This window comes from Salarias fasciatus, chromosome 16, assembly GCF_902148845.1.
Source record: "Salarias fasciatus chromosome 16, fSalaFa1.1, whole genome shotgun sequence".
NCBI classification, from domain to species: Eukaryota; Metazoa; Chordata; class Actinopteri; order Blenniiformes; family Blenniidae; genus Salarias; species Salarias fasciatus.
The window spans coordinates 33,942,332-33,969,542 of record NC_043760.1 but is presented as its reverse complement, the minus strand read 5'-3'; the positions used below and the strand labels follow the sequence as shown (position 1 = coordinate 33,969,542).

General features: G+C 56.6%; 1 protein-coding gene across 1 annotated transcript; it reads right to left on the bottom strand.

The window, feature by feature from the left end:
- Positions 1 to 888: 888 nt before the first annotated feature.
- Positions 889 to 25,995, bottom strand: wdr3 (WD repeat domain 3). Its single transcript, XM_030112662.1, has 27 exons — positions 25,940 to 25,995; positions 24,322 to 24,523; positions 22,476 to 22,685; positions 22,286 to 22,404; positions 21,778 to 21,856; positions 21,430 to 21,525; positions 20,743 to 20,847; positions 20,564 to 20,665; positions 20,376 to 20,476; positions 16,338 to 16,433; positions 16,037 to 16,267; positions 15,874 to 15,967; positions 13,732 to 13,833; positions 11,516 to 11,598; positions 11,244 to 11,382; positions 7,206 to 7,262; positions 6,488 to 6,588; positions 5,596 to 5,707; positions 5,371 to 5,505; positions 5,251 to 5,301; positions 5,059 to 5,124; positions 4,848 to 4,940; positions 4,382 to 4,432; positions 4,259 to 4,302; positions 4,027 to 4,155; positions 3,426 to 3,519; positions 889 to 3,030 (listed from the first exon to the last, which is right to left on the bottom strand). Exons 2-27 carry the CDS (start codon positions 24,493 to 24,495, stop codon positions 2,875 to 2,877), a joined length of 2,820 nt encoding a protein of 939 aa, XP_029968522.1. The 5' UTR covers positions 24,496 to 24,523; positions 25,940 to 25,995; the 3' UTR covers positions 889 to 2,874.
- Between the last annotated feature and the right edge of the window lie 1,216 nt (positions 25,996 to 27,211).

Genomic DNA, 27,211 nt, shown 5'->3' with positions numbered 1-27,211 from the left:
CTGTCTGGAAGATCCTCCCTGCTGCGGCGCTCCGGGAGGCGGTCAGGCTGAAGCGGCGGCGCTGTGGGAGAGGGGGGACGGTTTTACCCACAGGGCTCTGCGGTAAAACAGTTCCTGGTGAAAAACGGCATGGCCCTGCTGCTCCATCCGCCGTATCCCCTCCATTTAGCCCCGTCAGACTTCTGTCTCTTCCCAAGAATGAACAACTGAAGGGGCGGAGCTTTGATGACGTGGAAGAGGTAAAAAAAAAAAAAAAAAAATCGAAGGACGCTCTTAAAGGGACCGTTACGCAGGAGCATGCTGACTGTTCTGAGCAGTGGAAATCCCAGCTGCAGCGCTGGATTCAAGCCGAAGGAGAGGACTGTGAAGGTGACAGTGTTGATTAAATGTGAAAATAAAAAAATAAGAAGTTAGAACCACAGTCCGGTTTCTTTCCGGTTCCCCCTTGTAATCTAAGGGGAACATTTTAGGAAATATTTACAGATTAGGAATTGTGTCAGATCACTGGACTGGAAAACGTTAGAGAACCATGTTCTGGAGTGTGTGGTTCTGCCGCCTCACAAGTGTTCTCAGGAGGATGAACCTGCTCTCAGTACTGGGCTGGACACCTGCAGGGTTTATGGGAAAAGGACATCGGGCTGTTTCTGGGAATGAGGAATGGATGGAAATCATTTCACAATGTGGAAAGTCTTTGAGGGAAAGTAAAGACAAATTTAGACAACATGAGATAAAATACAGAGACATTCCTGGACTCCTGAGAGACTGACCAGACCAGGTCTTATCAGTAACTCCTGTGCTGGGAATGTCAGGATGAAGAGGGAACTCTGATCCTGTTTGTGGGAACGTCCAGGTACCTATGTAAGTAAGTCAACTTTATTTGTATAGCGCTTTTCCCAGACCAGGGTCACAAAGTGCTTCACATAAAAATAATCCAGACAAAATACAATCACTATAACAACAAATATATACAAGATAAAACAGAACAATGCAGGATAAAAGGCTTGTTCAAAGAGAAAGGTCTTTAGCTCTTTTTAAAAGAATCAACATTGTCCAGAGACCTGAGCGAGCAGGGAAGCTCGTTCCAGAGACGCGGTGCCGCTGCCTTAAATGATCTATCCCCACCAGGTTTAAAACATGTGTGGGGAACCATTAGCAGGTTTTGGTTGGAGGACCTCAAGCAGCGAATGGAAACATAGGGCTGGATCAGGCCCCTGATGTAGTCCGGTGTCTGCCCGTGCAGAGCCCGAAACGTCAAGACCAGGATTTTAAAGTTTATCCTGAATGAAACAGGGAGCCAGTGCAGGTCCTTCAGAACTGGACTGATGTGGGCTCTCCTACGAGTGCGGGTCAGGAGCCGTGCAGCGGAGTTCTGGACTACTTGAAGGTGCGCCAGTTCATTCTTGTTGAGACAAGTGAACAGGCTGTTACAATAGTCGAGGCGCGATGAAACAAACGCATGTACACTCATCTCCAACTCTTTGAAGGACACCACTTTGCGAAGTTTAGCTATATTCCGAATTTGGAAAAAACAGTTTTTCACAAGCTGATTGGTGTGGTGTTCCAGGGACATTCCTAACGCTCTGGATGGTTGCTGTGTTCTGGAGGCTTGGAGGGTAGAACCGTCCCCTCAGCCCAGGACTGTTTCCGGGGGACAGAGGACAGAGAGCTGGAGAATCCACACCAGAACTCTGTTTCGGTCACGATATCAGCTGGAGTCCTCCTGAGACTGGAAAACCCCCAAAGCCCCGCGGCTAGAGAACGGCTCAAAGTGACGATAGACGGCTTCATGTGGAGGTTTGCTACACAAGCTGAGCGGCAGGGGTCAGGGGTCGGAGGTCAGGGGTCAGCGGGTCGGGGGTCAGGGGTCGTCAGGCTACGCCGGGGCTTGACGTGCGCCTCCCAAAAATCGTAACTTCGCGTCGAGGCGACGCGTGGTGCCGTGAGCGTTGAGGGCTGTGATTGGTCCGCTTTCACGTTGTTTATAGAATGAAGTAGAACTCACCCAGAATGCTTTTCTGATCTGAACAGTGCGTCGGGAGAAATTTTGATCCAAAACTGAGCGGCACACATCCCTGTACTGTTAGCACTGTTAGCATAGGGCTACGTGTATAGCCGCTCCTAAAACGGCTTTAATCGTCCAAAAGCTCATTAGTTTCACCAACATGTCCTCCTGGTCCCTCAGCCTCTCCTCCTCCACAGCCCGGGTCCAGATATGTCATATATGCAGATATATGTTCGGTCAGTGCAGTGTGTCTAGATACGTACGTCTAGAAATCTATGTCTACAGATCTATGTCTGGGTAAAGCCGGAGCTGCGGAAGCCGCATTGTTGTTGTGACTGCTAGTGGCTTGGCAGAGGAGGGCGTTCCCTTGACGCAGAAGCAGGATATGCTCAGTGCCGGCGTAGGGACGCCGGCGTAGGGACGCCGCGTAGGGACGCCGGCGTAGGGACGCCGCGTAGGGACGCCGGCGTAGGGACGCCGCGTAGGGATGCCGGCGTAGGGACGCCGTGGCGGCGACGGGGGAGCATACTGAGGCCTTGAGAGGTTCACGGTGCGCCGCCGGAGCCTCAGGTCTGCAGCAGCATTAAAGAGGAGGCGGAGCCAGAGGTGTGAGGACGCTTCATTTATCAGTCCAACAGGGAACACAGCGGGAAGGGTGTGTGTGAGAGAGAGAGAGAGAGAGAGAGAGAGAGAGAGAGAGAAACAAATACAGGACAGGGTCTGGGACGGTCCCCTCAGGCCCGGGGCACTGCTCTGTCCAGGTCTTGGGGGGTCTGGGGAGCAGCAGGTGGTCTGGAGCTCATGTGGACCTTCTGGGAATGCAGACGGGGACCTGGACCTGGTTCATCCAGGAGGTCTGGAGTCCCTGTCCTTCAGGCCACGGTGAGGACGGCCCGGTCCCTCCTCCTCCTCTTCCTCCTCCTCTCCGCCAGGCGGCCGGCGGCCTCGGAGAAGAACTGCACCTCCTCCCTGCTCTGCAGCGCCCTCTGCAGGAACTGCAGGGCGGCGCTGTTGAAGCCCAGCACGTCCTGAGGACAGGGGCAGGAGACAGGACTCAGTCCAGACCGAGGACACAGAGGACCCAGAGGATCCAGAAGGCCCAGAGGATCCAGAGGGCTCAGAGGATCCAGAGGATCCAGAGGGCTCAGAGGATCCAGAGGGCTCAGAGGATCCAGAGGGCTCAGAGGATCCAGAAGGCCCAGAGGATCCAGAAGGCCCAGAGGATCCAGAGGGCTCAGAGGATCCAGAGGGCTCAGAGGATCCAGAGGGCTCAGAGGATCCAGAGGGCTCAGAGGATCCAGAAGGCCCAGAGGATCCAGAAGGCCCAGAGGATCCAGAGGGCTCAGAGGATCCAGAGGGCTCAGAGGATCCAGAGGGCTCAGAGGATCCAGAGGGCTCAGAGGGCCCAGCTCTCGGCTCTTACCCTGATCTGCTGGACTCTGGACAGCGTGTTGCTCCTCAGCTGCTCCAGGACCGGCAGCAGCATCTGGTTACTGGAGATCTGACCGAAGTGGATCCTGAGCAGGGACAGGAGACAACACCGAGTCAGGACCAGCTCCAAGACCCAGGCAGGACCAGCTCCAAGACCCAGGCAGGACCAGCTCCAAGACCCAGGCAGGACCAGGGACTCAGACAGGTGGTCTCTCAGTGAGTCCAGAAGTGCAGCAGCACTGATGTAATGATGAGCTGTGAGACCTGCTGATCGGGGACTACACCTGGTCCTTTAAGGCCGATCTGACAGGTCACCGGGTCACGGGGTCACGGGGTCACCAGTAAGGTAGCGAATCAGCTGATACTGACACTGACGGTGTTGGATGTCAATAAAAGAAGAACTCTCCCGGCCTTTTCCGCTTCTCATCAGCAAACGACACAAAACCAGACCGCTCTCCTTCTGGAGGACTCAGATCCACAGCAGCACTCTGCTCTCATTCTGTCATCGGCCATGAGCACATGAATCCAAGCGTCTGCTCTGGTGGCGGCGGGCAGCGGAGGCGGGCTTTAAAGGGTTCAGAGTGAGGACGGACCTGAGCAGGAAGAAGAGGCAGCGGCAGACCAGCTCCACCTCCAGGCCCTGCTGGACCCAGCTGCTGAAGAGCTGCAGCAGCTGGGGGACGAAGGGGAAGGGCAGGACCAGCAGGGACACCTCCAGCTCGCTGGGGACGAGACGGACAGGGTCAGCACGTGGACCGGTCCGGGCCAGACCGGGCCGGATCGGGCCGGACCGGACCGGACCTCGGCTGTCAGGAGCCGTCTCACCTGGACCGGACCTTCCTGAGGACGTCCAGGACGTAGCGCTCCGGCTGGAGGGGAGGAAGCACAGCGGTCAGTGTCTCACGGAGGACAGGGAGCCGAGCCGGTTCTGCTCGCCGGTCCACTTACTGAGACGTCCCCGGAGGCCAGGAGGACGGGGCTGGGCTCTGGACCAGGGAGCTGCAGACACACAGAGGACCACTCATGAGGGGACAACACAGCTGCAGGACCTGCAGCACTGGGGGGGGCCCTGTCTGCTGGGGGGGGGCCCTGTCTACTTGGGGGGGCCCTGTCCGCTGGGGGAGGCACTGTCCACTGGGGGGGGGGGGGGGGGGGGGGGTGTCCGCTGGGGGGCCCTGTCCACTGGGGGGGCCTGTCCCAGAGGACAGAGCTGAAGACGCTGCTCTCAGGAAACCTGCAGCCTGACCTGAATGAAGCATGAAGGGTAACGGCTCCTCACCGGGCCCCACTCCTCAGTCTGAACCCCGCTGGTCCCCTCTGCAGAGGGAGAGCCAGCCGGGCCCTGCCCAGGACCCCGTCCGGGACCCCGTCCCAGACCCCGCCCACGACCCCGTCCGGGACCCTGACCCAGTACCTCTCTGCCGGCGTGCTCACAGGCCAGGCGGTGCTCCTCCAGCCTCCGGGTCTCGTCCTGGTGGAGCTCCAGAGCCTCCATGATCCGCTCCGCCTGCAGACACACCACCCATCAGAACCCGGGGCGCCGCGGTCCCCCAGAGGAGGGCGGAGCGTCCTCTCCACTGCACCACTGAGCGCAGCAGAGGGACGTCTCTGTGGACACAACTCACCGCTTTGACCGTCTCCAGACTCTTCCTCCCTGCTGGACCCGCCTCGCCCGGAGCCTCGCCCGGAACCTGCAGACAGACCGGCTGAGCGGCGCCGCCAGGAGGGGGCGCCGCAGAGGACAGAGGACCTCCTGAAGGGGCAGGACCCCGCCCAGGGACAGACCCCCTGAGGACGCTTCAGTGACCACCGCTCACCACAGGCAGGTCGTCTCTGGACACGCTGTCCTCAAACTCCGCCTCCCGCTCCTGTAACAGCAGACAGCAGCATTCAGGGGACAGCTGGGGGACAGAATGGAGGACAGCTGGGGGACTCACCATCTCCCGCTCGTCCTCCAGGACCAGGGGCTCCCGGGTCCGCTCCCACAGACGCAGAGACTTGTCGTGAGACGACGAGACCAGGTGGTCTCCGCTGGGGCTGACGGCCAGACTCCAGACCTCCCGGTGGTGGCCCTGGGACAGACGGGGACGGGGACGGGGACGGGGACGGGGATGAGCGTGAGCTCAGAGGCGGCGGCGGCGGCCAGACGAGACGAGCCTCACCTCCAGCGTCTGGACGTGCTGGAACGTGTCGGCGTCCCACTGCTTGATCTTCTTGTCCTTCCCCGCCGTGAAGAACAGGTGGGTCTTGGGGACGAACTGGAGGGACATGACACTGCGGAGGAGACGGACAGACGGCAGACGGGTCAGAACCAGCAGGACCCTCGTGTCCACCAGGAGTCCAATACGACAACATGCACAGTCCCTGCTGGCTCTGGGAGGAGGCGGACGCTCCGTTCTACCACTACCACTTGCTTGTCCGTCCCTCTGGTCTCTGCTGCCGTCTCTGTCTCTGTCTCGTCTGTCTGCCTGGACCAATCACTGGACTTGGTTTCTTGGAACAAACCAAATATCGACCATGGAGGGGATCAGCTGATCAGCTGATCAGCTGGTCTCTCTGCGCCTCTGATACCAGCACTCATCCAAGAGCAGAGGAGCAGGACCCTTCCTGCCCGGACGGGACTCGGCATGCTGGGTATGTGATGGACGCCCGGGACAGTGGACGGGGTCATGTGCCTGGACCGCTGTCCGTGGAGGACATGGAGGATGTCTACATTTTCTGATTCATGATGACCGGCCTGAGCTGCTGCCTGATCCTCTGATCCTCTGGAGGACTACAGGAGCCTCAGGAGGTCCAGCTGGAGGTCCAGCTGGAGGTCCAGCTGGAGGTCCAGCAGGAGGTCCAGCAGGAGGTCCAGCAGGAGGTCCAGCTGGAGGTCCAGCAGGAGGTCCAGCAGGAGGTCCAGCTGGAGGTCCAGCAGGAGGTCCAGCAGGAGGTCCAGCAGGAGGTCCAGCTGGAGGTCCAGCTGGAGGTCCAGCAGGAGGTCCAGCAGGAGGTCCAGCTGGAGGTCCAGCAGGAGGTCCAGCAGGAGGTCCAGCTGGAGGTCCAGCCTACCTGTCGTCATGAGCAAACAGGGAGCGGTGGCAGTCCCCGAAGTCCAGACCCCAGATCTTCACGTTTCTGTCTGCAGAGCCAGTGGCCACCAGCGTGCTGTCCTGAAACACACACACACACACACACACACACACACACACACACACACACACAGGTAAAGGCTCAGCAGGCTGGCTAACGCCGCCTGAATCACCAGTGAGATTCAGGCGGGGAACCGCTCGTTCACGTTCTCGTAGGGGAGGAGCAGTTTAAAATGTCCCGCAGCTGTTGATTGGGCGCTGCGCATGTCTGTCAGTCTGGGGCTGCTGGAACCCAGAGCCAATCGTGTCGGTTCTAGCCGCTGACATAACTGCAGAGCGGCAGCAAAACCAGGAAGAAGAAGAAGCGTTGCTGTGTTTACGTCTTTCGCAATCGCGCCGGACGATTATTGCCGTTTGTGTAAAGTAAACACGAGGGAAGTGGACCCTGCACTTATACACACTCCACAGATATGTTAGTGTGTGTGTGTGTGTGTGTGCGCGTCATGGTCTAACTGTCCCTCCCCGTCCTGTGATTGGGTCCCGGACTTAGGGACAAATTCTCCTCTTGGTCGCCAGACTGCCCTGCAAATCGAAATGAAATGAGGGCGAGGCATGATGGGAACTCCAGCTGGAGGCTAGCTCTGATGTTTGGTCTGATCTGATCCGAGTGGCGAATAAAGGAGACGCTGGATACTCACATGAGAGATGTCCAGGCAGAGGACAGGCAGCTTGTGTCCATACAGAGACAGGAAGAACTGACGACAGACACAACGGAGACAACAGAGACAAGGTGTAAGTCAGGGTGTGGTCAGGGTGTAGTGAGGGTGTAGTCAGGGAGTAGTCAGGGAGTAGTCAGGGTGAGGTCAGGGAGTAGTCAGTGAGTAGTCAGGGTGTAGTCAGGGTGTAGTCAGGGTGTAGTCAGGGAGTAGTCAGGGTGTAGTCAGGGTGTAGTCAGGGTGTAGTCAGGGTGTAGTCAGGGAGTAGTCAGGGAGTAGTCAGTGAGTAGTCAGGGTGTAGTCAGGGTGTAGTCAGGGAGTAGTCAGGGTGTAGTGAGGGTGTAGTCAGGGAGTAGTCAGGGAGTAGTCAGGGAGTAGTCAGGGAGTAGTCAGGGTGAGATCAGGGAGTAGTCAGGGAGTAGTCAGGGTGTAGTGAGGGTGTAGTCAGGGAGTAGTCAGGGAGTAGTCAGGGAGTAGTCAGGGTGTAGTCAGGGAGTAGTCAGGGAGTAGTCAGGGTGTAGTGAGGGTGTAGTCAGGGAGTAGTCAGGGTGTAGTCAGGGAGTAGTCAGGGTGAGGTCAGGGAGTAGTCAGGGTGTAGTCAGGGTGTAGTCAGGGAGTAGTCAGGGTGAGGTCAGGGTGTAGTCAGGGAGTAGTCAGGGTGTAGTCAGGGAGTAGTCAGGGAGTGGTCAGGGGGTAGTCAGGGTATAGTCAGGGGGTAGTCAGGGAGTAGTCAGGGAGTAGTCAGGGTGAGGTCAGGGTGTAGTCAGGGAGTAGTCAGGGTGTAGTCAGGGAGTAGTCAGGGAGTAGTCAGGGTGTAGTCAGGGAGTAGTCAGGGTGAGGTCAGGGTGTAGTCAGGGAGTAGTCAGGGTGTAGTCAGGGAGTAGTCAGGGAGTAGTCAGGGTGTAGTCAGGGAGTAGTCAGGGTGTAGTCAGGGAGTAGTCAGGGTGTAGTCAGGGTGTAGTCAGGGAGTAGTCAGGGTGAGGTCAGGGAGTAGTCAGTGAGTAGTCAGGGTGTAGTCAGGGAGTAGTCAGAGAGTAGTCAGGGAGTAGTCAGGGTGTAGTCAGGGAGTAGTCAGGGTGAGGTCAGGGTGTAGTCAGGGAGTAGTCAGGGTGTAGTCAGGGAGTAGTCAGGGTGTAGTCAGGGTGTAGTCAGGGAGTAGTCAGGGAGTAGTCAGGGTGTAGTCAGGGAGTAGTCAGGGAGTAGTCAGGGTGAGGTCAGGGAGTAGTCAGGGTGAGGTCAGGGTGAGGTCAGGGAGTAGTCAGGGTGTAGTCAGGGTGTAGTCAGGGTGAGGTCAGGGAGTAGTCAGGGTGTAGTCAGGGAGTAGTCAGGGAGTAGTCAGGGAGTAGTCAGGGAGTAGTCAGGGTGAGGTCAGGGAGTAGTCAGGGAGTAGTCAGGGAGTGGTCAGGGTATAGTCAGGGGGTAGTCAGGGAGTAGTCAGGGTGTAGTCAGGGTGTAGTCAGGGAGTAGTCAGGGAGTAGTCAGGGAGTAGTCAGGGAGTAGTCAGGGTGTAGTCAGGGAGTAGTCAGGGAGTAGTCAGGGAGTAGTCAGGGTGTAGTCAGGGAGTAGTCAGGGAGTAGTCAGGGAGTAGTCAGGGAGTAGTCAGGGTGTAGTCAGGGTGTAGTCAGGGTGTAGTCAGGGAGTAGTCAGGGTGAGGTCAGGGAGTAGTCAGGGTGAGGTCAGGGAGTAGTCAGGGTGAGGTCAGGGAGTAGTCAGGGTGAGGTCAGGGAGTAGTCAGGGTGTAGTCAGGGTGAGGTCAGGGAGTAGTCAGGGAGTAGTCAGGGTGTAGTCAGGGTGAGGTCAGGGAGTAGTCAGGGAGTAGTCAGGGTGTAGTCAGGGTTTAGTCAGGGTGTAGTCAGGGTGTAGTCAGGGAGTAGTCAAGGAGTAGTCAGGGTGTAGTCAGGGAGTAGTCAGGGAGTAGTCAGGGAGTAGTCAGGGTGTAGTCAGGGTGTAGTCAGGAAGTAGTCAGGGAGTAGTCAGGAAGTAGTCAGGGAGTAGTCAGGGAGTAGTCAGGGAGTAGTCAGGGTGTAGTCAGGGAGTAGTCAGGGTGTAGTCAGGGAGTAGTCAGGGAGTAGTCAGGAAGTAGTCAGGGAGTAGTCAGGAAGTAGTCAGGAAGTAGTCAGGAAGTAGTCAGGGTGTAGTCAGGGTGTAGTGAGGGAGTAGTCAGGGTGTAGTCAGGGAGTAGTCAGGAAGTAGTCAGGGTGTAGTTAGGGTGTAGTGAGGGAGTAGTCAGGGAGTAGTCAGGGTGTAGTCAGGGTGTAGTCAGGGTGTAGTCAGGGAGTAGTCAGGGAGTAGTCAGGGTGAGGTCAGGGAGTAGTCAGGGTGTAGTCAGGGAGTAGTCAGGGTGTAGTCAGGGTGTAGTCAGGGAGTAGTCAGGGTGTAGTCAGGGAGTAGTCAGGGTGAGGTCAGGGTGAGGTCAGGGGGTCGTCAGGGTGTAGTCAGGGTGAGGTCAGGGTGAGGTCAGGGAGTAGTCAGGGTGAGGTCAGGGTGAGGTCAGGGTGTAGTCAGGGAGTAGTCAGGGTGTAGTCAGGGTGTATTCAGGGAGTAGTCAGGGTGTAGTCAGGGAGTAGTCAGGGTTAGGTCAGGGTGAGGTCAGGGTGTAGTCAGGGAGTAGTCAGGGAGTAGTCAGGGTGTAGTCAGGGTGTAGTCAGGGTGTAGTCAGGGTGTAGTCAGGGTGAGGTCAAGGAGTAGTCAGGGAGTAGTCAGGGTGTAGTCAGGGTGTAGTCAGGGTGAGGTCAGGGAGTAGTCAGGGTGAGGTCAGGGAGTAGTCAGGGAGTAGTCAGGGTGTAGTCAGGGTTTAGTCAGGGTGTAGTCAGGGTGTAGTCAGGGTGTAGTCAGGGTGAGGTCAGGGAGTAGTCAGGGTGAGGTCAGGGAGTAGTCAAGGAGTAGTCAAGGAGTAGTCAGGGGGTAGTCAGGGTGTAGTCAGGGAGTAGTCAGGGTGTAGTCAGGGTGTAGCCAGGGAGTAGTCAGGGTGTAGTCAGGGAGTAGTCAGGGAGTAGTCAGGGAGTAGTCAGGGAGTAGTCAGGGTGTAGTCAGGGAGTAGTCAGGGTGTAGTCAGGGAGTAGTCAGGGAGTAGTCAGGGAGTAGTCAGGGAGTAGTCAGGGTGTAGTCAGGGAGTAGTCAGGGTGTAGTCAGGGAGTAGTCAGGGAGTAGTCAGGGAGTAGTCAGGGTGTAGTCAGGGTGTAGTCAGGAAGTAGTCAGGGAGTAGTCAGGCAGTAGTCAGGGAGTAGTCAGGGTGTAGTCAGGGTGTAGTCAGGGTGTAGTCAGGGTGTAGTCAGGAAGTAGTCAGGGAGTAGTCAGGAAGTAGTCAGGAAGTAGTCAGGGTGTAGTCAGGGTGTAGTCAGGGTGTAGTGAGGGAGTAGTGAGGGAGTAGTCAGGGTGTAGTCAGGGAGTAGTCGGAGTAGTCAGGAAGTAGTCAGGGTGTAGTCAGGGTGTAGTCAGGGAGTAGTCAGGGTGTAGTCAGGGAGTAGTCGGAGTAGTCAGGGAGTAGTCAGGGTGAGGTCAGGGTGAGGTCAGGGAGTAGTCAGGGTGTAGTCAGGGAGTAGTCAGGGTGTAGTCAGGGAGTAGTCAGGGAGTAGTCAGGGTGTAGTCAGGGAGTAGTCAGGGAGTAGTCAGGGTGTAGTCAGGGAGTAGTCAGGGAGTAGTCAGGGTGAGGTCAGGGTGAGGTCAGGGAGTAGTCAGGGTGTAGTCAGGGTGTAGCCAGGGAGTAGTCAGGGTGTAGTCAGGGAGTAGTCAGGGAGTAGTCAGGGAGTAGTCAGGGAGTAGTCAGGGTGAGGTCAGGGTGAGGTCAGGGAGTAGTCAGGGTGAGGTCAGGGTGTAGTCAGGGAGTAGTCAGGGTGTAGTCAGGGAGTAGTCAGGGTGAGGTCAGGGTGAGGTCAGGGGGTAGTCAGGGTGTAGTCAGGGAGTAGTCAGGGTGAGGTCAGGGTGAGGTCAGGGGGTAGTCAGGGTGTAGTCAGGGTGAGGTCAGGGTGAGGTCAGGGTGTGTTTAAGGTGTAGTCAGGGTGCGGTCGGGGTGTGGTGTACCTTCAGAGTGTCGGTGTAGAAGACCTTGACGGTGCAGTCCAGCAGAGACACAGCCAGCAGCCGGTGATCCGGAGAGAACCTCACACACAGAACGTCCTCCTCCAGCTGCAGGGTGCGAGTGTGTTTCAGCGTCAGCCTCCTGCAACACACACACACACACACAGACACACACACACACACACACACACACACACATCAAAACACGACCCATCAGACGTTCCGACCATTAGAGCAGGACCAGGACCAGGACCAGGACCAGGACCAGGACTCACTTCTGGCTGCTCTCTTTGTCTTTAATCAGCTCAAAGTCCCAGAACTTCACCGTCTTGTCTGCACCTCCAGTGACGACTCCTCTCTACAACACACACAACACACACACAAGCGAGACACTCAGGAGGCCCACGGAGAACCACAGGGCCGTGTGGGTTCCGTGCAGGGTGGAGATCCACCTGCATCAGGCCTCCATGGAGGTCTGGATTCCACATTCTGCAGGAGTTCAGGCTCTCCTGTCTCTGCTGGCCAACCAGCGGGAAACAACCAGTATTCGGTCTTAAAGTTTATGTTGAGCAGCTTCAAAGACGCCAAAATGTAATTTGTACTCAATAAAAAAAACTACAGAAACATTTCTTGTAAACAAACTGCTGTTCCCATCAACAAATGTCTTGGTGAAGTTTTTTCCTTTTCAAGTGAGAGCTGGGTGGGCGGGGCTAGACCACCCCACTTCCTGGTTCCAGACTCCATCATATGTGACTTCCTCAGGTCGCTAAACAAGCAGCGCAGCAACCTGTCCTTTATGACCATGGCATCGGCCCACCGGCCATGCGCATGCACGCCACGTGCACATCTGCCAAACTGGCAACCTGCACCATGGTGCACGATCCTGGAGACTGAAGCACCAGGACTACCAGAGACTGGTGGACCGGGACAGCTGGACTGGAGCCTCATGTCATGACGGCCCATACCTGTGTCGCTGGGCGCCGTTCACAGGCCCGCCTACATTTTAACCATAGTCTGTGCGGTGTAGACCTGGAACGGATATGGGTCTGGCTGTGCCTGACCATACTGTTCCGAGGAGACCAGGCTTATGATGGATCACTTCTTCAGTTGCTTGCTTTAATTTAGGGCTGGACGATATGGCCAAAAACGTTATCACGATATAGGTCTTAATTTCGGTCGATACGATACAATTCCGATATCGATATAAATAATACAAAAACCTCAGAAAAACTTAAGAATCATGTAGATAATGTACTACCTGTAAAACTAGAAATTATTGATCCAGGAAGCTCCTCCAGTATAACATTTTAGAAATAAAAACTACAATAAATTAAATGTTTACCTTTTATTTAAGAAATATGAAATCACTGTCAAATAAACGTAAGTTTCACCTTTTTCAATATAAATAGCTTTAACTTTACACTTAAATACAGTTATGTTATTGTTACAGATTCAAACACAGCTGCTTCAACCAGGAAGAAAAATGAAAGAGCTCAGAATTACTGCAATAAACAGAAAAAAGATTGAGCAACAACAAACAAATATTACTGGGACAGGGGATTGAAATAACTCACCTTTTCAATAGTAATAGCTTGTCTAAACTACAACACAGTTTTTATTATAAAAATAAAAGTGCTCAGAATTACTAAGGTTAAGTACAGAATTACTTACGGTTGTAGTGATTATTGTGACACTGCAGTGAATCCCTGTACTTATTTTATTTTTAGTGGAATTTGTCTTCACTGTTGCAGCGTCTTGTAAATTGCAGACGCTCCCTGAACCACGCAGCTCCACCGGCTGCTAATCGAAAACAATATTGTTTCTGACGCTTGATAGACAGACACTTTTAATGAAAAATGAGCTTGTAGCCTGTCGTCCAGCTCACAGCGATGGGATGGAGGCGCTCTTTGTGTGTTACTGACGTTTTGTTAAAGAGTTATTGAGACCGAAAGTCTATATCTGTCAATATGCTGCTGACTTTAATAGACTGTTCAGTGAATGATATACCTAATTCGTGGCCACAAATTAATATTTCGTGTGCATGATTTATTATTTGGTGGCCACAAATTAACTTGTGGAAGCTTGTTCAGTCGCGTTTACATCACGAGTTCTCATTTTGGAGCTCAAACTCACCGCGGTGGAGCTAGCTTGTAGCCTGAGCTGAGGACGGCCAGCTGTGGTGTGCTGCTGGGTAGTGATCGCTCTCTTGCGGCGCTTTCTGCTTGGCTTGAATCAGCGGCGCCGTGAACAGCAGTTAGTGACTGTGAAACGCAGACTGTAATGCACTATATCGAAAATGTGTTTAAAACTCATATCACCGTTATTGAATAAAAATATACCGCGGTATATATTGATATCGAAATTTTGTCCAGCCCTACTTTAATTTGTTACATATTTCTGTTATGATCCCAAGCGATCCCTGGAAATGGCAAGAAATCTAAGGACTATATCTGAGGTGGATCAGAGCAGGGCCACAGAGGCTGACATTTACCTGGTCCGGGGCTAAGGACAGGGACCACAGGGCTCCATCATGAGCATTCACCGTCTCCAAGAGGCTTCCTGAGGCCAGCTCGAAGATCTGCAGCTTCCCGCTCTGAGGAAATACCAAACGGCATGCAGTCAGAAGAGGAAAAAAGAGATCCGACGGCCTAGTCGAGTGTTTTTATCTGCTGGCTATCTGCTCAAATTGTTTTCAAACATCTCCATGAGCCGCTGCTTGAAGAGCCAGTGCTCCCCGGGCCGGAGTACCGGCTGGCTGGAGCCCTGCTGGCCCTGCTCCGCCCTGCTGGCTCTGCTCTGCCCTGCTGGCTCTGCTCTGCCCTGCTGGCTCTGCTCCGCCCTGCTGGGCTCTGCTCCGCCCTGCTGGCTCTGCTCCGCCCTGCTGGGCTCTGCTCCGCCCTGCTGGGCTCTGCTCCGCCCTGCTGGGCTCTGCTCCGCCCTGCTGGCCCTGCTCCGCCCTGCTGGCTCTGCTCCGCCCTGCTGGCTCTGCTCCGCCCTGCTGGGCTCTGCTCCGCCCTGCTGGGCTCTGCTCCGCCCTGCTGGCCCTGCTCCGCCCTGCTGGCTCTGCTCCGCCCTGCTGGCCCTGCTCCGCCCTGCTGGCTCTGCTCCGCCCTGCTGGCCCTGCTCCGCCCTGCTGGCTCTGCTCCGCCCTGCTGGGCTCTGCTCCGCCCTGCTGGCTCTCCTGCTGGCTGGCATCCCGGTGCTGTGTCCAGTCATACACCGGCGGCTGGCCTCCGCCTGCACCTCCACCACCCGGCCCTCTGACGGCCCCTGGCTCTGATGGTCTCGCTCTGACTCCCCCTGGCTCTGATGGCCCTCTGACGGCCCCTGGCTCTGATGGTCTTTGAACTGGCCGTCTCTCCTCTCTCAGGGGTTGAAGTGCTTCTCAGCCACTGTTCTAAGCAGTCCGTCTGCTTCCTGAACGTCGGGGTTCTGTCGGGACGGAGCAGCGAGCAGAGCCCAGAGACGGGCCTGTCAAAGCCAGCAGGAGTGCTGAAGCAGGGAGAGAGCTGGAACATGCTGAGAGGGGCTCTGCAGGAACCGGGCTGGAGACCCCTGATCTAAATCATTCAGTGGGCCAGATAATGTTGTTCATGGGCTAGTTTTGGCCCGCGGGCCACCAGTTGCTGACCACTGGTCACGGAGCGAGTGTGCTGAGTCTCTGACATTTTGAGTGATCTTAAAAGCATCAAACAGCTCGGAGAGGAGGGGGGACAGACAGGAGCTCAGAACGTCCTGACAGGGAGGAGGAGAGAGAGGACACTTCCAGAGCAGGGGTGCAACGCTTTCAGATTGTGGTGTACGCTGATAGTCCGAGAAAAAAACCACAGTTTGACGGTTTTTACGTTTATTATTACAGACATACAAAAACACAACATTCTTTGAAAATATGTTTCCCCCCCCCCCCCACACTGTTTAACAGCTGCTGCCTTTTGAGACAAACACAGCACACAAACAGGCTAAAAAGAGCCTGTATCTCTGGAATGAAATATAAGCTAAGTCCCTGGGCCCCCCGGCCGTCCCTGCTGCCCCCCTCCCCGAGGCGAGCCAGGTCGGCCGCACGCTCGCGACACGCGGGCAGCGCGGAGACCGTCAGACAGTCCACCGGCAGCCGCGCCCGCCTCGTGCGGACCGGGTCGTAACGGGGGCCCCGCCCCGCCGACCCAGCAGCCGGGGAGCGGCCGGGAGGAGTGTCCGAGGCCGGTCAGGAAGGAACACCCGGAGGCCGGCTCCATCCCATCCCATTGCGGCGGGTCTGCACTTGGGGGGACAAAGGCGTGCGCCCGCTCCCCGGCGAGCGGGGAGGGGGAGGCGGCGCCTGCGACGGCGGTTCCCCCTCCGACGGACTGAGAAGCGACCCTCAGACAGGCGTCTGGTACTAAACGGGCTGTGCAGAAACAAAGCGGCAAAGGCACCGCTTGGCTGCCTGCTGCGGCTCACAGGGGGCTAAACTGACTGTAATGGGCGGAAATAACCGGTGTGCCGAATGTCTGCGGTCATGTAAGCATGACGTTTAAAACCGCGGTTAATAGAAAAACCGGTTAATAGCTGCACCCCTACTCCAGCGGTCAGAGGAAAAGAGACAGGGTGGCACGGACCGATGAAGACCAGACCACTTCCTCTGAACTGATACCTTGGTCCCCAGGACGATCTGTCTGTCTCCAGGAACGAACAGCGAGCAGAGGGCGTAGTCGCAGGCCATGGTGCGGACCACCTGCAGCGTGGACCTGCAGCCGGACCGACACGGTCAGAGAAGATCCTCACCGAGTGGCTCCGGAGAGGGACGGCGGCGTCACCTGTTCCACACTTTGACGGCGTCCCCGGAGGCGGACAGGACGGCCAGGCCGTCGGAGCTGAAGGCCAGCGTGCGCACGTCGCTGCGGTGGCCGCCCAGCGTCAGGCGGGAGGTCTTGGTGGCTGCGGGGGTCTGGTCCGCCATCTTCAGGCTGTAGGTCTCCACTGTGTTGTTCTGCAGCAGCAGCGCCACCTTCAGCTCGCCGCCCGCACAGGACAGGCAGTCCACCCACCTGACGGAGCACAGACGGTCCTCAGATGGAGGCGGGGCGAGGGGCGTGGCCTCCGTCTCACCACACTCACCTGATTTTAGAGGAAGCCTTGATGTTGGTCAGTTTGATGATCTCGTCCCCCAGCGTCCGCTCCACCATCGGCTCCCCGGCGGCGCCGTCCTCAGCTCTACAGCAGGGGGCAGCACACACAGCCTCAGCTCTACGGCAGGGGGCAGCAGCAGCCTCAGCTCTACGGCAGGGGGCAGCAGCAGCAGCCTCAGCTCTACTGCAGGGGGCAGCAGCAGCCTCAGCTCTACAGCAGGGGGCAGCAGCAGCAGCCTCAGCTCTACAGCAGGGGGCAGCAGCAGCCTCAGCTCTACAGCAGGGGGCAGCAGCAGCCTCAGCTCTACAGCAGGGGGCAGCAGCACTGTCCTCAGCTCTACAGCAGGGGGCAGCAGCAGCCTCAGCTCTACAGCAGGGGGCAGCAGCACTGTCCTCAGCTCTACAGCAGGGGGCAGCAGCAGCCTCAGCTCTACGGCAGGGGGCAGCAGCACCGTCCTCAGCTCTACAGCAGGGGGCAGCAGCAGCCTCAGCTCTACTGCAGGGGGCAGCAGCACCGTCCTCAGCTCTACAGCAGGGGGCAGCAGCAGCCTCAGTTCTACAGCAGGGGGCAGCAGCCTCAGTTCTACAGCAGGGGGCAGCACCATCCTCAGCTCTACAGTAGGGGGCAGCAGCAGCAGCCTCAGCTCTACAGCAGGGGGCAGCAGCAGCCTCAGCTCTACAGCAGGGGGCAGCAGCAGCCTCAGCTCTACAGCAGGGGGCAGCAGCAGCCTCAGCTCTACAGCAGGGGGCAGCAGCAGCAGCCTCAGCTCTACAGCAGGGGGCAGCAGCACCGTCTTCAGCTCTACAGCAGGGGGCAGCAGCAGCCTCAGCTCTACTGCAGGGGGCAGCAGCAGCCTCAGCTCTACTGCAGGGGGCAGCAGCAGCCTCAGCTCTACTGCAGGGGGCAGCAGCAGCCTCAGCTCTACGGCAGGGGGCAGCAGCAGCCTCAGCTCTACGGCAGGGGGCAGCAGCAGCAGCCTCAGCTCTACAGCAGGGGGCAGCAGCAGCAGCCTCAGCTCTACAGCAGGGGGCAGCAGCAGCCTCAGCTCTACAGCAGGGGGCAGCAGCAGCCTCAGCTCTACAGCAGGGGGCAGCAGCAGCCTCAGCTCTACAGCAGGGGGCAGCAGCAGCCTCAGCTCTACTGCAGGGGGCAGCAGCAGCCTCAGCTCTACTGCAGGGGGCAGCAGCAGCCTCAGCTCTACAGCAGGGGGCAGCAGCACTGTCCTCAGCTCTACAGCAGGGGGCAGCAGCAGCCTCAGCTCTACTGCAGGGGGCAGCAGCACTGTCCTCAGCTCTACAGCAGGGGGCAGCAGCAGCCTCAGCTCTACAGCAGGGGGCAGCAGCAGCAGCCTCAGCTCTACGGCAGGGGGCAGCAGCACCGTCCTCAGCTCTACAGCAGGGGGCAGCAGCAGCCTCAGCTCTACTGCAGGGGGCAGCAGCACCGTCCTCAGCGCTACAGCAGGGGGCAGCAGCAGCCTCAGTTCTACAGCAGGGGGCAGCAGCCTCAGTTCTACAGCAGGGGGCAGCACCATCCTCAGCTCTACAGTAGGGGGCAGCAGCAGCCTCAGCTCTACAGCAGGGGGCAGCAGCAGCCTCAGCTCTACAGCAGGGGGCAGCAGCAGCAGCCTCAGCTCTACAGCAGGGGGCAGCAGCAGCCTCAGCTCTACAGCAGGGGGCAGCAGCAGCCTCAGCTCTACAGCAGGGGGCAGCAGCAGCCTCAGCTCTACAGCAGGGGGCAGCAGCAGCAGCCTCAGCTCGACAGCAGGGGGCAGCAGCACCGTCCTCAGCTCTACAGCAGGGGGCAGCAGCAGCCTCAGTTCTACAGCAGGGGGCAGCAGCCTCAGTTCTACAGCAGGGGGCAGCACCATCCTCAGCTCTACAGTAGGGGGCAGCACCATCGTCAGCTCTACAGCAGGGAGCAGCACCATCGTCAGCTCTACAGCAGGGAGCAGCACCATCCTCAGCTCTACAGCAGGGAGCAGCACCATCCTCAGCTCTACGGCAGGGGGCAGCAGCAGCAGCCTCAGCTCTACAGCAGGGGGCAGCAGCAGCCTCAGCTCTACAGCAGGGGGCAGCAGCAGCCTCAGCTCTACAGCAGGGGGCAGCAGCAGCCTCAGCTCTACTGCAGGGGGCAGCAGCAGCCTCAGCTCTACTGCAGGGGGCAGCAGCAGCCTCAGCTCTACTGCAGGGGGCAGCAGCACTGTCCTCAGCTCTACAGCAGGGGGCAGCAGCAGCCTCAGCTCTACTGCAGGGGGCAGCAGCACTGTCCTCAGCTCTACAGCAGGGGGCAGCAGCAGCCTCAGCTCTACAGCAGGGGGCAGCAGCAGCAGCCTCAGCTCTCCGGCAGGGGGCAGCAGCACCGTCCTCAGCTCTACAGCAGGGGGCAGCAGCAGCCTCAGCTCTACTGCAGGGGGCAGCAGCACCGTCCTCAGCTCTACAGCAGGGGGCAGCAGCAGCCTCAGTTCTACAGCAGGGGGCAGCAGCCTCAGTTCTACAGCAGGGGGCAGCACCATCCTCAGCTCTACAGCAGGGGGCAGCAGCAGCAGCCTCAGCTCTACAGCAGGGGGCAGCAGCACCGTCCTCAGCTCTACAGCAGGGGGCAGCAGCACCGTCCTCAGCTCTACAGCAGGGGGCAGCAGCAGCCTCAGCTCTACAGCAGGGGGCAGCAGCAGCCTCAGCTCTACAGCAGGGGGCAGCAGCAGCAGCCTCAGCTCTACAGCAGGGGGCAGCAGCAGCCTCAGCTCTACAGCAGGGGGCAGCAGCAGCAGCCTCAGCTCTACAGCAGGGGGCAGCAGCACCGTCCTCAGCTCTACTGCAGGGGGCAGCAGCAGCAGCCTCAGCTCTACAGCAGGGGGCAGCACCATCCTCAGCTCTACAGCAGGGGGCAGCAGCAGCCTCAGCTCTACAGCAGGGGGCAGCACCATCCTCAGCTCTACAGCAGGGAGCAGCACCATCCTCAGCTCTACAGCAGGGAGCAGCACCATCCTCAGCTCTACAGCAGGGAGCAGCACCATCCTCAGCTCTACGGCAGGGGGCAGCAGCAGCAGCCTCAGCTCTACAGCAGGGGGCAGCAGCAGCAGCCTCAGCTCTACAGCAGGGGGCAGCAGCAGCCTCAGCTCTACAGCAGGGGGCAGCAGCAGCCTCAGCTCTACTGCAGGGGGCAGCAGCAGCCTCAGCTCTACTGCAGGGGGCAGCAGCACTGTCCTCAGCTCTACAGCAGGGGGCAGCAGCAGCCTCAGCTCTACTGCAGGGGGCAGCAGCACTGTCCTCAGCTCTCCAGCAGGGGGCAGCAGCAGCCTCAGCTCTACAGCAGGGGGCAGCAGCAGCAGCCTCAGCTCTACGGCAGGGGGCAGCAGCACCGTCCTCAGCTCTACAGCAGGGGGCAGCAGCAGCCTCAGCTCTACTGCAGGGGGCAGCAGCACCGTCCTCAGCTCTACAGCAGGGGGCAGCAGCAGCCTCAGTTCTACAGCAGGGGGCAGCAGCCTCAGTTCTACAGCAGGGGGCAGCAGCCTCAGTTCTACAGCAGGGGGCAGCACCATCCTCAGCTCTACAGCAGGGGGCAGCAGCAGCAGCCTCAGCTCTACAGCAGGGGGCAGCAGCACCGTCCTCAGCTCTACAGCAGGGGGCAGCAGCAGCCTCAGTTCTACAGCAGGGGGCAGCAGCCTCAGTTCTACAGCAGGGGGCAGCACCATCCTCAGCTCTACAGTAGGGGGCAGCACCATCGTCAGCTCTACAGCAGGGAGCAGCACCATCCTCAGCTCTACAGCAGGGAGCAGCACCATCCTCAGCTCTACAGTAGGGGGCAGCACCATCGTCAGCTCTACAGCAGGGGGCAGCACCATCCTCAGCTCTACAGCAGGGGGCAGCAGCAGCCTCAGCTCTACAGCAGGGGGCAGCACCATCGTCAGCTCTACAGCAGGGGGCAGCAGCAGCAGCCTCAGCTCTACAGCAGGGGGCAGCAGCAGCCTCAGCTGGCTGACATGGCGTCGGCTCTAAAGGCACAGCAGAGCACCAGGTCTGGACTCACCTGGCTGCTTTCTTTTTGGCCTTTCTCAGCTTCTTCGCCATTTTCTTGCTGACCTGGTCCTCGGACAGCACGGTGAAGAGCTCCAGGACCGAGTCGCTGCCCTGGCAGGACGGAGACGACGGGGACAGACCTGGTCAGAGACGGTGGCCGCTCCGTACGGCTCGGACTCACGGAGGACCAGCACTCACATGGCAGGCGATGACCCCGGCCCTGCTGTCTGTTGTCATGGAAACCACCCGGTCTCTGGCCTCCCTCAGGATGGAGCCGGCCTTTTTACAGCTCAGGATGCGCTGGAAACCGGAGAAAGAGAAGCACAAGGTCCTGAACCGGGTCCAGAAGCAGCCAGGCATCGGGCCGGACTCCTCACCTCCTCCACACCTCCGTCCTCTTCCTCTGGCTCCTCCTCCTCATCGCCGTCGTGACCCAGCTGGGTTTTCCCTCGCTTCCCTTCTGGCTCACCCTGAGCTCGTCCCTGTACAGGACCACAGACGGACGGCAGGGTCCCTTCAGTGCAGCAGCTTGCTCAAGGACCTGGACGGACTCCAGGTTTCACTTTTCAACACAAGCTAGGAGAAGCTGAATCAGGATCTGTGTTCTTTAATGCTTCATCTGTCGTACGAACACTGAAAAATATCATTTTACAATAGAAGGGGTCAGCTGTGGTCGTCTCACAATAAGGAAGTTGTTGGTTCAATTCCCTATACCCCCATCCATATGCTGAGCAGGATGGCCTAAGTGACTGATGGCAGACGCCTCCACTGGGAGTCAGCACCCAGCACCACCTTTGCCATGTTTCAAGATGGCCGCCCTTCGAAGACAGAAGACAGCTGGAAGTCTCTGAACTTCTACAGGTCAGATCAGAGGACCGCAGCCAGCTCTGCTGATCCGGCCGAAAGAGGAAAGCTGCTGAACTACAGAAGTACTGATCGGTGATCAGGTGTCTGGATGAGGACTGATCGGTGATCAGGTCTTCCAGGTGTCTGGATGAGGACTGATCGGTGATCAGGTCTTCCAGGTGTGAGCGGTGTGTGCTGGTGTTGCTGGTCGTCCTCACCTCGTCCAGGAAGTCCATGTCCCAGGCTCGCAGCTCGCTGTCTGCTGAGCCCGTGAGCAGCCGGCTCTCCTGGTTCAGCAGCACCATGCCCCACACCTGAAGCACAGCCACACATCCAGTGAAACACACTCTGCCTCTGACTCGTCAACAGTCTGGATGACACTCCAGACCATGTTCGGTGTTCTGGACTCCATGAGACAACACATGGTTACGATTATGTGGAGGATATGGGACAGTGATGTGGAAAACCCTCTCAGGCCAGACCGGAGAGCTGAAGTGAGAAACGGAAAATAACCGCCCCCCCCCCCCGCCTGTGAGCAGCCGGTGGGCGGTGCGGCGGCTCCTCACCTCGCTGCGGTGGCCCACCATGGTCTTGAAGCAGTGCTGAGTGTCCAGATCCCACCACTTCACAAAGCTGTCCTTAGAGCTGTGACAGCAGAACACACACACACACACACACACACACACACACACACACACACACACACACACACACACACACACACACACACACACACACACACACACACACACACACACACAGGTGGAGGACAGAATAAAGGTCTTAGTCTGAGAACTACTGGAACAGCTTGGCTCCAGTGGGATCATGAGGGACTGGATTTCAGTGGAGACAGAGCCCTCTAGTGGTCATACAGCACAGCTGCCAGAGAAACAGATCACTAATCTGTGGCCACGTGTATCCGGTTACAAGTCGGTTACAAGTTGTGGTTACAGGAGGAGAGAAAACTAAACGTTGACACCACTAGGACTGACAACAACAATCAACTTTATTTAAAGTGAAAACAAACAAAAACACAGAAAGGGCCAGAACCCGGAGCTGGAGCTGGGGCGTTACCATGTGACCAGGAGGTTTCTGTCCCTGAGGAACAGGACTTGAGTCACGACGTCCTTGTGTCCTCTGAGCCGGTACAGCCCGCACTCGTTGATGACGTCCCACACGATCACGTCGGTGTCCTGAACAGGAAGCGGCAGGTTACCCCGGGTCGGGCGGGCGGCGGCCGGGCGGACGGGGGTCCGGCTCTCACCTTGGACCCGGAGACCAGCCGGGCTCCCAGCGCGTCGTACCGGACCACGCTCACCGCGGACCGGTGGCCGTTGAAGGACACGTCGCTCTCGCCGCTGAGCAGGCTGAAGATCCTGATGGCGCCGTCCTCGTACCCCACGGCGAGGTGGACCCCGTCGGGGGACGGACACAGGAAGGTCACCTCATGCTTCTGACCCTGCAGGATGAGGACCTGCAGGAAGACCAGGACCACAACAGAGACAAGAGCAGTCAGGAGAAACCTGAGAGAAGAACCAGGTTTTAGTTCAACACATTTCAAGTACTCTTTTCCCACTGGCCAAAAAACCCGCTAACACCCGCTAACACCCGCTAACACCCGGCTCCTCGTGGCAGTGGGACAGGGTTTGACCGGGTCGAAATCCCGGGTCGTTCGACCCTGCTATCGACCCGGTAATTTAACGGCTCACTTTGTAGCGGCTTTTCGTGGGAGGGACACATCCGGGAACTTACATGATGACGTCGACGCAGCGCGGCTACGTTAGCATGCTAGCTACTGTTTCTGGACACAGCTGAGGTTTCCTTCAGGACGACCAGCACTGGCAAGACAGGGAGGCCAGAGAGCTGCTCTGGATCGGTGGGGAAGAGAAGCTTTGTCTAGAGCAGGGGTGGGGAACCCTGGTCCTGGAGGGCCGCAAACCTGCATGTTTCCCACGTCTCCCTGCTTCAACACAGCTGATTGCAATGAGGCTCGTTATCTGGCTTCTGCTGGACTTGGCCATGAATCTTGATTCGATTCAGGTGTGTTGAAGCAGGGAGACATGGAAAACATGCAGGTTTGCGGCCCTCCAGGACCAGGGTTCCCCACCCCTGGTCTAGAGATAACGGGGACGGTGTTCTGCTGCATTGTTTACTTTCGTTTTGCTCCGTCGTGCTGATGATGTCATCAACGTGGGACACCATCAGCGCGGGAAAACGCAGTGGAGCGGCTCGCCAGCAGGCGGCTTGACGCGGGTCTGCAGGCGGTGGGAAAGGAGTCTTACAAAAAAAAAAAAGCCGATCGTTAGCGGGTGAAGACACGGGTCGACCCGCTAGCTGCAGTGGGAGAGGGGAAATAGTCTGGTCTCAAAGCAGGAGCTTCTGGAAATCTCTGGCTCATCTTTCTAAAGACTGGCTTTGAGAACGAGAACTCTGCTTTTTCCACTGTCAAACACCAACACTGTGAGCTGGCGATGCAGGGACATGGAAAACGGGACCATTTCAGAGTAATCAGGTCAATAAAGACGGCCAGTCTGAAGTGTCACACTGAGGGCTGGTCAAGCAGAGCCACATCTGGCTCGGTCTGGTCCTGGAGTCCATCTGGGACACGGTCAACGTCCCATGATCTGTAATAAACAGCAGAAAATGTTCCCGTCTCTGTCCTCCAGACCAGAGCTCTGCTCAAAGCACACAGAGCCCATCAGAACCGAACCAAACCGAGCCCTAACAGAGCCCTAACAGAGCCCTAACAGAGCCCTAACAGAGCCCTAACAGAGCCCATCAGAACCGAACCAAACCGAGCCCTAACAGAGCCCTAACAGAGCCTATCAGAACCGAACCAAACAGAGCCCTAACAGAGCCCATCAGAACCGAACCTAACAGAGCCCTAACAGAGCCCTAACGGGCAGGGGAGGCAGGGGAGGCGGCCCTGCAGCCGGAGCTCAGCAGGGGGTCTGCAGCCCTGCATCAGGAACCAATCAGGGCTTCATCAGCACACACACCTGACTCTGAAATCCCAAAACAACCCTCCCGCATGCTCACGAGTACTGCTGCTCCAGACCCGGTCCTGCGCTGCTCAGGACCGGGTCTGGACCCGGTCTGGAGGACCTCACCTTCTCTCCCTTGCGGACGTCCCAGATGAAGACGTGCTCGCAGGCGGCCACGGCGACGTAGCGTCCCTTCTCTCCTCCTCGCAGGGACACGTAGCGGACGTTGGCTTTCTGACTGCCGATCACGCCAAAGACGGCGCCGGGAACGTAGCGCAGGTACTGCTTGGTCAGGCCCATGACCGGCGGGGGAGAGAAGTGAAGAACCCTGGGAAAACAGCGTGAGACGAGGAGCATTCAGAGCAGCACATGGGCAGTCCTGTCCCGTCAGCCGGAGTCGGTCAGCGTCTTCATCTGTCTGTCCATCGTACTGCAGTGACACATCTACTTCAGCTTTACCTCACAGCACTTCGCACATTCTGATGGTTCTTCAACACGACTGTCCACTACTCTCTGCAGGCATCGTCACATCCAACAGTCTGACTGGATTTGCACCGGCCACTCGGAGGGGGAGGAGACAGCACTCACACAAGACGGACCAACGGCAGCAGCAGGACATTCAGCTGGTTCTACTGGTCTGACAGCGAGAGAACTCCACCTCCCAGCCGACAGGCCCTCCAGTCAGGAGGAAACTGTCCCTGCGTCTGCCGGTTGGACTCTGTCTCTGCTGGTTTGTCTCTGTCTCTGCCGGTTGGACTCTGTCTCTGTTGGTTTGTCTCTGTCTCTGCTGGTTGGACTCTGTGTCTGCTGGTTTGTCTCTGTCTCTGCCGGTTGGACTCTGTGTCTGCTGGTTTGTCTCTGTCTCTGCTGGTTGGACTCTGTCTCTGCCGGTTGGACTCGGTGTCTGCTGGTTTGTCTCTGTCTCTGCTGGTTTGTCTCTGTCTCTGCTGGTTTGGCCTGTAACGCCTCCCAGATGGAAGCAGTGTGAAGAGATTGTGCAGAGATGCTGCTTGCCTGCTGCCCGGTCCTGGACAGGACTCGGGTGAGACATTATTTGATCTGACATGACAGGAAACGTCCCTGACGGGGGTCAAAGGTCAGACCATAGCAGAGACACAGGGCTGATCTTGTACTTCACCCTGAGGTCTGCTGATGCTAAGGCTGCATATCGCGGCTCTCATTGAGAACAGACTGAACTGTTTAATAAAGCGATGAAACACCAAATAACCCAAATCACTGATTATTTAATGAATTGAGGGATTCTTTGTTTATTAACGTGTCGATACCAACACAATTCCAAGACAGCTTTCTGATACTTTATCGCCTCCAACTGGCCCATTTTGTAAGTTTTGCGTTTTACTTCAGGACATCTGTGGTTTCAAAACTCAGTACAATAATCATTGCTAGCAAAAAACCTCCGTTCCATTCAACGTGCTTGGTTTAGCTGGGGAGCGTTCGTTTCTATGCCCGATACGACCCGCAGGGGCGGAACTATACTCCTTACAAAGGTTCAACCCGCTGCAAGCATTAGTCTCCGCCCATGCCACAGTCGCCGCGCTTCACATCGAGTGCCCCCTCACCACGTTAGTCCGGGAGCTCCAGAGCCCACGTGGTTAGATTCCAGACACACGGCGCGTTTAAAGTGAGGTTTAACGCAGCTTTGTGTGGTTTTATGTGAGCTGGCGCGTTAGCGTTCCTGCTGTGGCCGGGACTCGTTTCTGTGCGGAGAGTTTTATCTTCTTACCTCCGATTAGCTGCCGCGAACGCTGAACGTCTGTTTTCCTCCTGCTCTGCTCGTCCAGACCAAACCAATCGATCAAGACTGGGAAACATCAATCTTTATTTAAGTATAGTTTGAGAATATAGCCTTATATTTCTACATACTGCAATATGATTTTGGATTTTGAATTTTTATTGATTATTTAGGATTGTCTGAAAAATACGGGAAAGTTCTAAAGGTGGCCGTTTACCTTTCGCCTGCGCTCTGTTGCTTTTGTCTTCCCTCGAGTCCGTTGTTAGAAAATAAACTTTAAAAATTGCTTAATTTCTTCTCGTTGTATTTTCACAAAAATATCAGTTATATAAATTAAAAGGGCAATTTGAACATTTTTTCTGTAGTTTCACATTTTAGAGATATATCGTGACTTCTATTTGCGGAAGTGTGTGTCCGTGTGTGTTTTTTTATTAGTCAGCTGATTCAGTTGCAACACAAACGTCAAGTAGACGAAAATAAAGTCAGAAGCACCGGAAGTGAGTGTTTATGGCTCTCATGAAACTTCGAGCAGATGTCCCAGTCTGCAGATGTACCTTGTGTAATGAGTTTGCATGTTTTCCTCTTTGAGGATATTTCACGATTTGGCATTGATGTGTGTTTCCCGGTCTCAGTGAGGGTGGAGGAAGGCACATCCGACTTCAACCATCACTGAGAGGGTGGAGCACATCACTCCTGATGAGGTTAATGACTGGTTAGATTACAAAAAGATTCTCAGTGTTTGTGAAGTGAGAAACTGTTTGATTTTCAGATTCCTCCTCATGTCAGGTGAAAAAGGGATTCATATAATATTATTTGGGAAATGCTTGCACACAATTCTGCTTTGTACTTTTAAATCAAATGTTAAATATTAAATTCAATTTGAGTAAATACATTCACTTGACTGTCTACAGAATTTAACATCTTCAAATATTCTGACTAGGGCTGTCAATTAGTGCATTAATTAGATTCATTAATTACTCTGCGAATGGAGCTGTTGTCTTATTTAGAGGCATGTTCTACTTGTAGTATTCATTTTAAAGGTGCATTAAGGAGTTTTACAACTTTAAAAATACTTATTTTCCACTATAAATATGTTACACATTTTTAATGATGTGTACAATGTGCCCTGACATATTCATTACCAGTACCTCTAACAGCGCTAAATTGTCACTTGAAAGTCACAGTGCCGGTCCGGCACCAGAATTTTTTGGGGGAGAATTTGAAAGGAATGACGTAATGCACGCTCCAGCTGGATAGGTTTCG

Bases quoted from the DNA above. Each gene is read 5' to 3' on its own strand.
- wdr3 (XM_030112662.1), bottom strand. From the start codon at position 24,495: ATGGGCCTGACCAAGCAGTACCTGCGCTACGTTCCCGGCGCCGTCTTT. The intron at 16,268-16,337 runs GTGAGTGTGGTG...GTGCTCCGTCAG, and splicing joins AAGGCTTCCTCTAAAATCAG to GTGGGTGGACTGCCTGTCCT. The intron at 5,302-5,370 runs GTGAGTCCCCCA...CTGCTGTTACAG, and splicing joins TGGAGGACGAGCGGGAGATG to GAGCGGGAGGCGGAGTTTGA.